This window comes from Eucyclogobius newberryi, unplaced genomic scaffold, assembly GCF_026437365.1.
Source record: "Eucyclogobius newberryi isolate DKJ021-1_F unplaced genomic scaffold, fEucNew1.0.hap1 SCAF_13, whole genome shotgun sequence".
In the NCBI taxonomy this organism is placed as follows: domain Eukaryota; kingdom Metazoa; phylum Chordata; class Actinopteri; order Gobiiformes; family Gobiidae; genus Eucyclogobius; species Eucyclogobius newberryi.
The window spans coordinates 36,567,022-36,581,211 of record NW_027315757.1 but is presented as its reverse complement, the minus strand read 5'-3'; the positions used below and the strand labels follow the sequence as shown (position 1 = coordinate 36,581,211).

The following is a 14,190-nucleotide window of genomic DNA, read 5'->3' as shown; positions in this document are numbered from 1 at the left end:
TGGCAGTATCCCACCAGAAGAGTTACAATCTGTAAAATGTCTAAGATTATTTATGTTGCTCATTTGTACAAACGTGAATTTCACAAACAACATCTTAGTGTTAATGTTTTTAAAAAGTAACGATAAATGTAAGTGAAATACACATGTGACCAGCCGTATGAAAACCAGGAACAGTCTCCAGACATTTAGAGTTATTGCAAAAAACAAAAATCACCCATTTGGGGGGAAAAAGCTAAGTCTGTTTTTCTCTGTTCCGTCTGCGCCGACTTGTTGCTGGTTTTACCGCGGCGAGTCACATATTCAAATATAAAGTATGTTAAAGTCACCTTCAGTGTAAACATTGTTTTTGATGTACAGTATTTATTGCTTTAATCTGGATTAGTGTTAAAAAGTCTCCTTGTCAGGTTTGTTTGAAAAGGAACGGTCAAAGGTTTAGTTTGTGTGGCACAAATGAAATGTGAGAAGTGTGTGTGAGTGGAACGTGTCAGAAGATCCTCACACCGTGCTGACCACGTTCATGACGCTCTCACGTCTGCTCCGTGAAGAATACCAAGAGATCGCTATGACGACCAACAACATATGGAACTCCCGACTTTATTTTTGTAAATCTGTTTTTCCAGTTGATTTAATAATGTTTTAAAAGCCTCACAAACCTGGAAAATCCCTGGCTATGGACACGACTCTGGAATGGAGCTACCATCAGTCTCCTCTACATGGACATCACACCGGATGCTAAGAGCGAGCGGGACATTCACTCCCTGATCCACACCACCAGGATCTACAGCTCAGATATCTGAATGTCATTGAGACGAGAGAAGTGTGGTCCTCACAGAGGGAAGGTGGTCCTCACAGAGGGAAGGTGGTCCTCACAGAGGGAAGGTGGTCCACACAGAGGGAAGGTGGTCCTCACAGAGGGAAGGTGGTCCTCACAGAGGGAAGGTGGTCCACACAGAGGGAAGGTGGTCCACACAGAGGGAAGGTGGTCCACACAGAGGGAAGGTGGTCCTCACAGAGGGAAGGTGGTCCTCACAGAGGGAAGGTGGTCCACACAGAGGGAAGGTGGTCCTCACAGAGGGAAGGTGGTCCACACAGAGGGAAGGTGGTCCACACAGAGGGAAGGTGGTCCACACAGAGGGAAGGTGGTCCACACAGAGGGAAGGTGGTCCTCACAGAGGGAAGGTGGTCCACACAGAGGGAAGGTGGTCCTCACAGAGGGGGACAAAGGACATTGAGGACAGTTACAAATCCCTGTGAATCCCACAGACAAATGGCAACAAAGAGGAAACAAGGAAAGAAGCTACGGCCAAATATCTACAACGAGTGAGGCAAGTCCTGAAGCAGCTCAATGGTAAGAACAAGTCCCGGGCAATAAACAGCCACGCCCTGCCAGTGATCAGACCCCTGAGCCACGCCCTGCCAGTGATCAGACCCCTGAGCCACGCCCTGCCAGTGATCAGACCCCTGAGCCACGCCCTGCCAGTGATCAGACCCCTGAGCCACGCCCTGCCAGTGATCAGACCCCTGAGCCACGCCCTGCCAGTGATCAGACCCCTGAGCCACGTCCTGCCAGTGATCAGACCCCTGAGCCACGCCGTTCCAGTGATCAGACCCCTGAGCCACGCCGTTCCAGTGATCAGACCCCTGAGCCACGCCCTGCCAGTGATCAGACCCCTGAGCCACGCCCTGCCAGTGATCAGACCCCTGAGCCACGTCCTGCCAGTGATCAGACCCCTGAGCCACGCCCTGCCAGTGATCAGACCCCTGAGCCACGCCGTTCCAGTGATCAGACCCCTGAGCCACGCCCTGCCAGTGATCAGACCCCTGAGCCACGCCCTGCCAGTGATCAGACCCCTGAGCCACGCCCTGCCAGTGATCAGACCCCTGAGCCACGCCCTGCCAGTGATCAGACCTCTGAGCCACGCCCTGCCAGTGATCAGACCTCTGAGCCACGCCCTGCCAGTGATCAGACCCCTGAGCCACGCCCTGCCAGTGATCAGACCCTGCAGGAGGAGATACAGACCACAGATGTTAAGACACGAAAGCTCCTGACCATGGAGGGTTCATCCCAAATCCAGCACCCTAAGACTGCACACTAGCACCCTGAGACTGCACACTAGCACCCTGAGACTGTACACTAGCACCCTGAGACTTTACTCTAGCACCCTGAGACTGTACACTAGCACCCTGAGACTTTACTCTAGCACCCTGAGACTGTACACTAGCACCCTGAGACTTTACTCTAGCACCCTGAGACTGTACACTAGCACCCTGAGACTGTACACTAGCACCCTGAGACTGTACACTAGCACCCTGAAACTGTACACTAGCACCCTGAGACTGTACACTAGCACCCTGAGACTGTACACTAGCACCCTGAGACTGGACACTAGCACCCTGAGACTGTACACTAGCACCCTGAGACTGCACACTAGCACCCTGAGACTGCACACTAGCACCCTGAGACTGCACACTAGCACCCTGAGACTGCACACTAGCACCCTGAGACTTTACTCTAGCACCCTGAGACTGTACACTAGCACCCTGAGACTGTACACTAGCACCCTGAGACTGTACACTAGCACCCTGAGACTGTACACTAGCACCCTGAGACTGTACACTAGCACCCTGAGACTGTACACTAGCACCCTGAGACTGTACACTAGCACCCTGAGACTGTACACTAGCACCCTGAGACTGCTGCACCCTGAGACTGCACACTAGCACCCTGAGACTGTACACTAGCACCCTGAGACTTTACTCTAGCACCCTGAGACTGTACACTAGCACCCTGAGACTTTACTCTAGCACCCTGAGACTGCACACTAGCACCCTGAGACTGCACACTAGCACCCTGAGACTGCACACTAGCACCCTGAGACTGCACACTAGCACCCTGAGACTTTACTCTAGCACCCTGAGACTGTACACTAGCACCCTGAGACTGTACACTAGCACCCTGAGACTGTACACTAGCACCCTGAGACTGTACACTAGCACCCTGAGACTGTACGCTAGCACCCTGAGACTGTACGCTAGCACCCTGAGACTGTACGCTAGCACCCTGAGACTGTACGCTAGCACCCTGAGACTGTACGCTAGCACCCTGAGACTGTACGCTAGCACCCTGAGACTGTACGCTAGCACTCTGAGACTGTACGCTAGCACCCTGAGACTGTACGCTAGCACCCTGAGACTGTACGCTAGCACCCTGAGACTGTACGCTAGCACCCTGAGACTGCACGCTAGCACCCTGAGACTGCACGCTAGCACCCTGAGACTGCACGCTAGCACCCTGAGACTGTACGCTAGCACCCTGAGACTGCACGCTAGCACCCTGAGACTGCACGCTAGCACCCTGAGACTGCACGCTAGCACCCTGAGACTGCACATTAGCACCCTGAGACTGTACACTAGCACCCTGAGACTGTACACTAGCACCCTGAGACTGTACACTAGCACCCTGAGACTGTACACTAGCACCCTGAGACTGTACACTAGCACCCTGAGACTGTACACTAGCACCCTGAGACTGTACACTAGCACCCTGAGACTGTACACTAGCACCCTGAGACTGCTGCACCCTGAGACTGCACACTAGCACCCTGAGACTTTACTCTAGCACCCTGAGACTGCACACTAGCACCCTGAGACTGCACACTAGCACCCTGAGACTGTACACTAGCACCCTGAGACTTTACACTAGCACCCTGAGACTGCACACTAGCACCCTGAGACTGCACACTAGCACCCTGAGACTGCACACTAGCACCCTGAGACTGCACACTAGCACCCTGAGACTGCACACTAGCACCCTGAGACTGCACACTAGCACCCTGAGACTGCACACTAGCACCCTGAGACTGCACACTAGCACCCTGAGACTGTACACTAGCACCCTGAGACTGTACACTAGCACCCTGAGACTGCTGCACCCTGAGACTGCACACTAGCACCCTGAGACTGTACACTAGCACCCTGAGACTGTACACTAGCACCCTGAGACTGCACACTAGCACCCTGAGACTGCACACTAGCACCCTGAGACTGCACACTAGCACCCTGAGACTGCACACTAGCACCCTGAGACTGCACACTAGCACCCTGAGACTGTACACTAGCACCCTGAGACTGTACACTAGCACCCTGAGACTGTACACTAGCACCCTGAGACTGTACACTAGCCGTGAAGAAGGAGGCGGGACTAGTGAGCGTGAGCCACTATCCAGGACGAGTACATCAAGGACAAGGCTCCTACAGACGACATGCTCAGTGAATGTCTCAGACATTGGGCAACAGAGGCATTATGGGAGGACACGCCCCTGCATGGGAGGACACGCCCCTGCATGGGAGGACACGCCCCTGCATGGGAGGACACGCCCCTGCATGGGAGGACACGCCCCTACATGGGATGTACCACCGGAACATAAGTGAAGTGGGTGATATCACGAAATCCTACCAATGGCTGGAAAAAGGCGGTCTGAAGGACAGAGGCCCTGATCTACCTCACCAGACAAGACCCAAGGTGTAGGCTGTGAAAAGGGGGCCCTGAGACAAGACCCAAGGTGTAGGCTGTGAAAAGGGGGCCCTGAGACAAGACCCAAGGTGTAGGCTGTGAAAAGGGGGCCCTGAGACAAGACCCAAGGTGTAGGCTGTGAAAAGGGGGCCCTGAGACAAGACCCAAGGTCTAGGCTGTGAAAAGGGGGCCCTGAGACAAGACCCAAGGTGTAGGCTGTGAAAAGGGGGCCCTGAGACAAGACGCAAGGTGTAGGTTGTGAAAAGGGGGCCCTAAGACAAGACCCAAGGTGTAGGCTGTGAAAAGGGGGCCCTGAGACAAGACCCAAGGTGTAGGCTGTGCAAAGGGGGCCCTAAGACAAGACCCAAGGTGTAGGCTGTGCAAAGGGGGCCCTGAGACCATCCCACACATAACTGCAGGTGCAGATGCTGCAGGCACATCACACATCGAGCTCCATCACCAGGAGCTGGCATAGTGAAAGAAACATCTGTGCAGAGTATGGGCTGGAGACCCCAAGGACAAAGTGGAAAGGTGGTGGAGAACGACCAAGCCAAGGTCCTCTGGGACTTCCAGATACAGACAGACAGAATGGTAATGGAACCAACTGGACATAGTGGTGGTCTCAAGGGTCAGAGGAAAGTCGTGGTGGTGGACATTGCAGTTCATGAGATGGAAACATCCGGGAAAAGGAACATGAGAAACTAGAGAAATCTCAAGGCCTCAGAGAGGAGCTGGAGAAGGTCTGGAGTGTTAAGGTATCAGTGGTGCCCATAGTGATCGGAGCACTTTGAGGAATGACCCCCAAACTGGAGGAATGACTTGAGCAGAACCAGGAAAAACATCACACATCTCGGTCCAGAAAAGTGCAGGAACAGCAAGATACTGAAGAACCCTTAAGCTCCCAGGGGCCTCTGGCAGAGGACCCGAGCTTGAAAAAGGGGAGGAATAAAGACCACCCGCGGAACGACGCTCTTTGTTTTTAGTTTTCATATGTGTGAGATGTTGGGTGTGGTCCTCAGGTGTAACATGTTGGGTGTGGTCCTCAGGTGTAACGTGTGAGATGTTGGGTGGGGTCCTCAGGTGTAACATGTGTGAGATGTTGGGTGTGGTCCTCGGGTGTAACATGTTGGGTGTGGTCCTCAGGTCTAACATGTGTGAGATGTTGGGTGGGGTCCTCAGGTGTAACATGTGTGAGATGTTGGGTGTGGTCCTCAGGTGTAACATGTGTGAGATGTTGGGTGTGGTCCTCAGGTGTAACATGTGTGAGATGTTGGGTGTGGTCCTCAGGTGTAACATGTTGGGTGTGGTCCTCAGGTGTAACATGTGAGATGATGGGTGTGGTCCTCAGGTGTAACATGTTGGGTGTGGTCCTCAGGTGTAACATGTTGGGTGTGGTCCTCAGGTGTAACATGTGAGATGTTGGGTGTGGTCCTCAGGTGTAACATGTGAGATGTTGGGTGTGGTCCTCAGGTGTAACATGTTGGGTGTGGTCCTCAGGTGTAACATGTGAGATGTTGGGTGTGGTCCTCAGGTGTAACATGTTGGGTGTGGTCCTCAGGTGTAACATGTGAGATGTTGGGTGTGGTCCTCAGGTGTAACATGTGTGAGATGTTGGGTGTGGTCCTCAGGTGTAACATGTGAGATGTTGGGTGTGGTCCTCAGGTGTAACATGTTGGGTGTGGTCCTCAGGTGTAACATGTGAGATGTTGGGTGTGGTCCTCAGGTGTAACATGTTGGGTGTGGTCCTTAGGTGTAACATGTGAGATGTTGGGTGTGGTCCTCAGGTGTAACATGTTGGGTGTGGTCCTCAGGTGTAACATGTTGGGTGTGGTCCTCAGGTGTAACATGTGAGATGTTGGGTGTGGTCCTCAGGTGTAACATGTTGGGTGTGGTCCTCAGGTGTAACATGTGAGATGTTGGGTGTGGTCCTCAGGTGTAACATGTGAGATGTTGGGTGTGGTCCTCAGGTGTAACATGTTGGGTGTGGTCCTCAGGTGTAACATGTGAGATGTTGGGTGTGGTCCTCAGGTTCATGGGAGGCGGAGCTGAAAGCTGCAGTCTCATTGCAGAGGGTTTGTCAGTGGCTCTTCAACTGTTTGACGACTTTAAGAAGATGAGAGAACAAATGTGAGTTCAACTTTTTAATCTATTACAATTATGTCTCAAAACGTCAGTCGAAATGTATTAAACTGAAAATGATCTGGCAATAATTTAATCCCTTCATACAGAGTTCGGCTTGTTTTGGTCCTGGTTTAGTCTTTAATCAGGACTAGTATTTGAGATGTATTTATTACGTATAAGTGACTTTGACACACGGTCAAAGTCACTTATACGTGAGTTGAATATAAAAGAATGTAAAACACAGTAAAAGAATATATATTAGTTTGACTGTTGACTGTGATTGACATTTGAACTATATAAATATATATTAGTTCAAATGTCAATCAAACAGTCAAACTAAATCAAATCGAAACACACAATATGAAACCATGTGAAGCCAGAGCATTGTGGGTAATCTTGAACAGGGGACGAGATTATCTGTGGACGGTCACTGCTATCACCACGGCAACAGAATCCATCTGTTTTGATTCATTGACCAGAAAAGTGACCGTTGATATGAAATGCAAGCCTTGAAATAATTATTTTTACGTCCCTGTCAACATGACAGGTACCGATCATTTGGTACCTGTCATGGCTAATTCTGGATCGGTCACAAGGAAAGGAAAACAGAATAACAATTAATGAAAAATGAACTTTTATTAACATGTCTCGTTATCATTTACAGGCTGAGAAGCGAGAAGACTGCGAAGTGGCATGTCTGTCAAAACGAAACTTAAGCGATGGAAATGCGCGCGCACATGCTCCGCTGCTTCCTCCGCTGTATAACTACAGCAATAATCGTGGTCTGTAGTACAGCGCGCCCGAGTTTGTGCACAGGGATCGCTTTGGGCGTGTTCACCACGCTGTTTTTGCCTATTAAAAATATATATTATGGCGAAAAATTTGCGTCGGTCATTGTGTCCGGAACCTTGAGTTTGGAGTCGGTCAAAACTGATTTTTGCGCCGCTCATTGACCGTGTCCGGCCCATTATTTCGAGGCTTGAAATGATGCAGAGTGTGTGAGTGTGTGTTTGTGTGTGCGTGAGAGTGCGCGTGGTCAGTGTCTTGTGTGTTTCAGGGGTCAGTGTGGCCTGTGGTCAGTGTCTTGTGTGTTTCAGGGGTCAGTGTTGCCTGTGGTCAGTGTCTTGTGTGTGTGTTTCAGAGGTCAGACACACAAAGTGTGCGTGCTGTTGTGTAACTCTCCTCCCTACCTCCTGCCGGCAGTGGAGAGCGTCAGTTACACTGGACACACTGCCGACAGCCTCGTCAAGATCATCCGAGACGTACGTACACTAGATGTTTACCGTGTCTCCCTGGTCACCTGGGATGTTCCACAGTACGGCATTAAAGCTGGCTATCCCCATGATGACGAGGTACAGGTCAGATCTGTGGACGATGAATGAGCCGTATTTGTTTTGGCCTTTTAAAGTAAGGATTGTGCTAAAAAACCCCACGATTCTAACAGTCAGGCGAGCCCTCGTCAGGATGTGTTGGTAGCGCTCCATCTACTGGCTGCAAAGAGAATGACCATGGGCAATACAAACAAAAGCTTGCTTGTCCCGACTGTAAGCACACAGGGAGCAGAGGAAGAGCAGAGGAAGAGCAGAGGAGGAGCAGAGGAGGAGCAGAGGAGGAGCAGAGGAGGAGCAGAGGAGGAGCAGAGGAAGAGCAGAGGAAGAGCAGAGGAGGAGGAGCAGAGGAGGAGCAGAGGAAGAGGAGAAGCAGAGGAGAGGAGCATGTTATAACAGTATTATAGCATGTTTAAAAGCATAATGAATTAGTTAATGCCACATTGTGGAACATTCCAGGCACAGCCATGGCGTCTCCATGGAGACCTCCTCCAGGACAGTCCCATGGTGCTCCGCTAACCACAGGAGTATTGCTCGTGTTTGCAGAAAGGGATCCATTTCTCGGTGGTGGCTCCCAGGAAGCTGCCGGCGCTGAGGGCTCTGTTTGACCGAGCGTCTCCTGTGGGGGGCGCTGTGGAGTCGCTTCAGGACTACAGCCAGGAGGCCTTCCACATGGTGCTGGTCAGAGGCATCTCACTGCCAGGTCAGGAACACTCTGGAGACATTTACACGGTCAGAAAGGTCAGGTCAACTGCAGTAATCGGATTATAATCGGATTATAATCTCATTTTAATCTCATTATAATCTTATTATAATCAGATCTGAGTATCTCTCACTTTGTGGGGACTCATCTGTCACTCACGTCATGAGACCCGCCTTACTTATTATTATTCACAAATATGTTCTTCAGCGTTCTTCTGTCTTGATGTTCTTCTGTGTTCTTCTGCGTTGACGTTTTTCAGCGTTGACGTTCTTCTGCGTTGACGTTCTGCTGCGTTGACGTTCTTCAGCGTTGACGTTCTTCAGCGTTGACGTTCTTCTGCGTTGACGTTCTTCTGCGTTCACGTTCTTCTGCGTTGACGTTCTTCAGCGTTGACGTTCTTCAGCGTTGACGTTCTTCTGCGTTGACGTTCTTCTGCGTTGACGTTCTTCAGCGTTGACTTTCTTCAGCGTTGACGTTCTTCTGTGTTCTTCTATGTTGACGTTCCTCTGTGTTGACGTTCTTCAGTGGTGACGTTCTTCTGCGTTGACGTTCTTCAGCGTTGACGTTCTTCTGCGTTGACGTTTTTCAGCGTTGACGTTCTTCAGCGTTGACGTTCTTCAGCGTTGACGTTCTTCAGCGTTGAAGTTCTTCAGCGTTGACGTTCTTCAGCGTTGACGTTCTTCAGCGTTGACGTTCTTCAGCAATGACGTTCTTCTGTGTTGACGTTCTTCAGTGTTGACGTTCTTCTGTCTTCTTCTATGTTGACGTTCTTCTATGTTGACGTTCTTCAGTGGTGACGTTCTTCAGTGGTGACGTTCTTCAGTGGTGACGTTCTTCTGTGTTGATGTTCTTCTGTGTTCTTCAGTGTTGACGTTCTTCTGCGTTGACGTTCTTCTGCGTTGACGTTCTTCAGTGGTGACGTTCTTCTGCGTTGACGTTCTTCAGCGTTGACGTTCTTCTGCGTTGACGTTCTTCTGCGTTGACGTTCTTCTGCGTTGACGTTCTTCTGCGTTGACGTTCTTCAGCGTTGACTTTCTTCACCGTTGACGTTCTTCTGTGTTCTTCTATGTTGACGTTCTTCTATGTTGACGTTCTTCAGTGGTGACGTTCTTCAGTGGTGACGTTCTTCAGTGGTGACGTTCTTCTGTGTTGACGTTCTTCTGCGTTGACGTTCTTCTGCGTTGACGTTCTTCTGCGTTGACGTTCTTCTGCGTTGACGTTCTTCTGCGTTGACGTTCTTCAGCGGTGACGTTCTTCTGCGTTGACGTTCTTCTGCGTTGACATTCTTCTGCGTTGACGTTCTTCAGCGTTGACGTTCTTCAGCGTTGACGTTCTTCTGCGTTGACGTTCTTCTGCGTTGACGTTCTTCAGCGTTGACGTTCTTCAGCGTTGACGTTCTTCTGCGTTGACGTTCTTCTGCGTTGACGTTCTTCTGCGTTGACGTTCTTCTGCGTTGACGTTCTTCAGCGTTGACGTTCTTCAGCGTTGACGTTCTTCAGCGTTGACGTTCTTCTGCGTTGACGTTCTTCAGCGTTGACGTTCTTCAGCGTTGACGTTCTTCTGCGTTGACGTTCTTCTGCGTTGACGTTCTTCTGCGTTGACGTTCTTCAGCGTTGACGTTCTTCAGCGTTGACGTTCTTCAGCGTTGACGTTCTTCTGTGTTCTTCTATGTTGACGTTCCTCTGTGTTGACGTTCCTCTGTGTTGACGTTCTTCAGTGTTGACGTTCTTCTGCGTTGACGTTCTTCAGCGTTGACGTTCTTCTGCGTTGACGTTCTTCTGCGTTGACTTTCTTCAGCGTTGACGTTCTTCAGCGTTGACGTTCTTCAGCGTTGACGTTCTTCAGCGTTGACGTTCTGTGTTGACGTTCTTCAGTGTTGACGTTCTGTGTTCTATGTTGACGTTCTTCAGTGGTGACGTTCTTCAGTGGTGACGTTCTGCTGCGTTGACGTTCTTCAGCGTTGACGTTCTTCAGCGTTGACGTTCTTCAGCGTTGACGTTCTTCAGCGTTGACGTTCTTCTGCGTTGACGTTCTGCTGCGTTGACGTTCTGCTGCGTTGACGTTCTTCAGCGTTGACGTTCTTCTGCGTTGACGTTCTTCTGCGTTGACGTTCTTCTGCGTTGACGTTCTTCTGCGTTGACGTTCTTCTGTGTTGACGTTCTTCTGTGTTCTTCTACGTTGACGTTCTTCTGTGTTGACGTTCTTCAGCGGTGACGTTCTTCAGCGTTGACGTTCTTCAGCGTTGACGTTCTTCTGCGTTGACGTTCTTCTGCGTTGACGTTCTTCTGCGTTGACTTTCTTCTGCGTTGACGTTCTTCTGCGTTGACGTTCTTCAGCGTTGACGTTCTTCAGTGTTCTTCTATGTTGACGTTCCTCTGTGTTGACGTTCTTCACTGGTGACGTTCTTCAGTGGTGACGTTCTTCAGCGGTGACGTTCTTCTGCGTTGACGTTCTTCAGCGTTGACGTTCTTCAGCGTTGACGTTCTTCAGCGTTGACGTTCTTCAGCGTTGACGTTCTTCAGCGTTGACGTTCTTCAGCGTTGACGTTCTTCTATGTTGACGTTCTTCAGTGGTGACGTTCTTCTGTGTTGATGTTCTTCTGTGTTCTTCAGTGTTGACGTTCTTCTGCGTTGACGTTCTTCAGCGTTGACGTTTTTCAGCGTTGACGTTCTTCAGCGTTGACGTTCTTCTGTGTGTGCAGTGTCCTCGGTGAGTGGATCAGGAGGTCACAAACCGGTGCTTCCTCCACAGCCGCTGCCCGTGGTCCAGCCCCTGGGAACAGCGCCTCAGCCGCCTGCTCACATGGGCTCCAGCCATCCTTATCAGGTACATGCTGGACCCTTATCGGGTACATGCAGGACCCTTATCAGGTACATGCAGGACCCTTATGAGGACCCTTATCGGGTACATGCTGGACCCTTATCGGGTACATGCTGGACCCTTATCGGGTACATGCAGGACCCTTATCGGGTACATGCAGGACCCTTATCGGGTACATGCAGGACCCTTATCGGGTACATGCTGGACCCTTATCAGGTACATGCAGGACCCTTATCGGGTACATGCAGGACCCTTATCGGGTACATGCTGGACCCTTATCGGGTACATGCAGGACCCTTATCGGGTACATGCAGGACCCTTATCGGGTACATGCTGGACCCTTATCGGGTACATGCAGGACCCTTATCGGGTACATGCAGGACCCTTATCGGGTACATGCAGGACCCTTATCAGGTACATGCTGGACCCTTATCGGGTACATGCAGGACCCTTATCAGGTACATGCAGGACCCTTATGAGGACCCTTATCGGGTACATGCTGGACCCTTATCGGGTACATGCTGGACCCTTATCGGGTACATGCAGGACCCTTATCGGGTACATGCAGGACCCTTATCAGGTACATGCAGGACCCTTATCGGGTACATGCAGGACCCTTATCGGGTACATGCTGGACCCTTATCAGGTACATGCAGGACCCTTATCGGGTACATGCAGGACCCTTATCGGGTACATGCTGGACCCTTATCGGGTACATGCAGGACCCTTATTGGGTACATGCAGGACCCTTATCGGGTACATGCTGGACCCTTATCGGGTACATGCAGGACCCTTATCGGGTACACACGGGTACCCGCAGGACCCGTATCGGGTACACGCAGGACCCGTATCGGGTACACGCAGGACCCGTATCGGGCACACGCAGGACCCGTAACGGGTACATGCAGGACCCTTATCAGGTACATGCTGGACCCTTATCGGGTCATGCATTTATGGTCTTCCAAAAATACACAAAAGAGATGTTCCACTCAGACCCATAGTGTGCAGCACAGATTCCATCACGTACAATATGGCCAAGCATTTAACAACTATCTTGGCGCCATTGGTGGGGAATTCGGAACATCGTGTAGAAAACACACTTAACTTTGTGGACAAAGTGAAACATCTCCAACTGGACCCAGATGACCTCATGGTTTCATATGATGTCGTGTCCCTTTTCACCTGCATCCCGACCTCCGACCTCTGAGGCAGTAGCAGCGGTGAGGATCAGACTGCAGGAAGACACCACCTACAGGACAGGACCAAACTGACACCTGAACACATCTGCAAACTGTTGGACATTTGTCTGAACACCACTTACTTTCAATTTTTCAGAACCCTTAGGGTCCTCTTTCAGTGATCAGAACCTCACAACACAGAGCTCAAGGTGTGCCCACCAGCTCAGAGGGCAAGAGGACAAGAGGTGCCCACCAGCTCAGAGGACAGGAGGTGCCCACCAGCTCAGAGGACAAGAGGTGCCCACCAGCTCAGAGGACAAGAGGTGTCCACCAGCTCAGAGGACAGGAGGTGCCCACCAGCTCAGAGGACAGGAGGTGCCCACCAGCTCAGAGGACAGGAGGTGCCCACCAGCTCAGAGGACAGGAGGTGCCCACCAGCTCAGAGGACAGGAGGTGCCCACCAGCTCAGAGGACAGGAGGTGCCCACCAGCTCAGAGGACAGGAGGTGCCCACCAGCTCAGAGGACAGGAGGTGCCCACCAGCTCAGAGGACAGGAGGTGCCCACCAGCTCAGAGGACAGGAGGTGCCCACCAGCTCAGAGGACAGGAGGTGCCCACCAGCTCAGAGGACAGGAGGTGCCCACCAGCTCAGAGGACAGGAGGTGCCCACCAGCTCAGAGGACAGGAGGTGCCCACCAGCTCAGAGGACAGGAGGTGCCCACCAGCTCAGAGGACAAGAGGTGCCCACCAGCTCAGAGGATACAATGGGATATTGAAACCCTGGCGAGGTAGAGGACCAGGGAATTCAGATGCTAATCAGGTCCTCAGGGAAGAGAAAGAGAGTGAGCCAGGGTCACACAAAAGGGAGACTAATAGCCCATAAAGGGCTGATAGTAAACAAAAGGCTCGTTAGAAACAAAGAGGGTAAGTTTCTGTTGAAACAAACAACTCTTTCCACTTCAGGAGGCTCCGCCCGATGGGCTGGACTTACCACAGAATAGTATAAGTATCTGAGTTCCCGGCCTAAATTGACAATGACTCTTGAATGAGAGTCGAAACGAGTCCAGATGAAACAACTGAACCTTTTTCTATCATGGAAACAATTTAGGGACTTTTTAGAATTTTTAAATATACTTTTTCAATCAAATAACTTCATCAAGTCCATCAAGAGGCCTTCGCTTCAAATTCTGCACCGATCTTTTATTCATGGGCCTCCCACGATCAGCAAACAATCACCTTAATCACATTTCTGTTCCAGTCTGACTGTTGTTATCTGAATCCTCCAGAAAATCATTCATGTCTGAGCCGTAGCTGCAGCTCTGTTCTTAATGTTTCTGTTTCCAGAGCGCTCACATGGCGGCGCAGATGGTGGTGGAGGTCGCAACCAAGTCCCGCCGTAAGTATCATGTCTGTGGATCTGTCCAGACGTCTGTGACATCACGTTCAGGGTTCAGAATAAGCGGTATTGCAAAATGCGACGCAATTTCTCTCAAATGCGATGCGTTCGTCAGAAAATAGTGTGTTTGTA

General features: G+C 51.0%; 1 protein-coding gene across 1 annotated transcript in view; it reads left to right on the top strand.

Moving 5' to 3' along the window:
• The window catches only part of med25 (mediator complex subunit 25), a 43,541-nt gene that overhangs the window by 4,626 nt on the left and 24,725 nt on the right, over positions 1 to 14,190 (top strand). Inside the window, exons 5-9 of the mRNA XM_072443798.1 lie at positions 6,542 to 6,640; positions 7,776 to 7,896; positions 8,509 to 8,665; positions 11,367 to 11,491; positions 14,007 to 14,058. Of these exons, the coding sequence (XP_072299899.1) occupies positions 6,542 to 6,640; positions 7,776 to 7,896; positions 8,509 to 8,665; positions 11,367 to 11,491; positions 14,007 to 14,058 (554 nt within the window). The remainder of the gene's footprint in view (positions 1 to 6,541; positions 6,641 to 7,775; positions 7,897 to 8,508; positions 8,666 to 11,366; positions 11,492 to 14,006; positions 14,059 to 14,190) is intronic.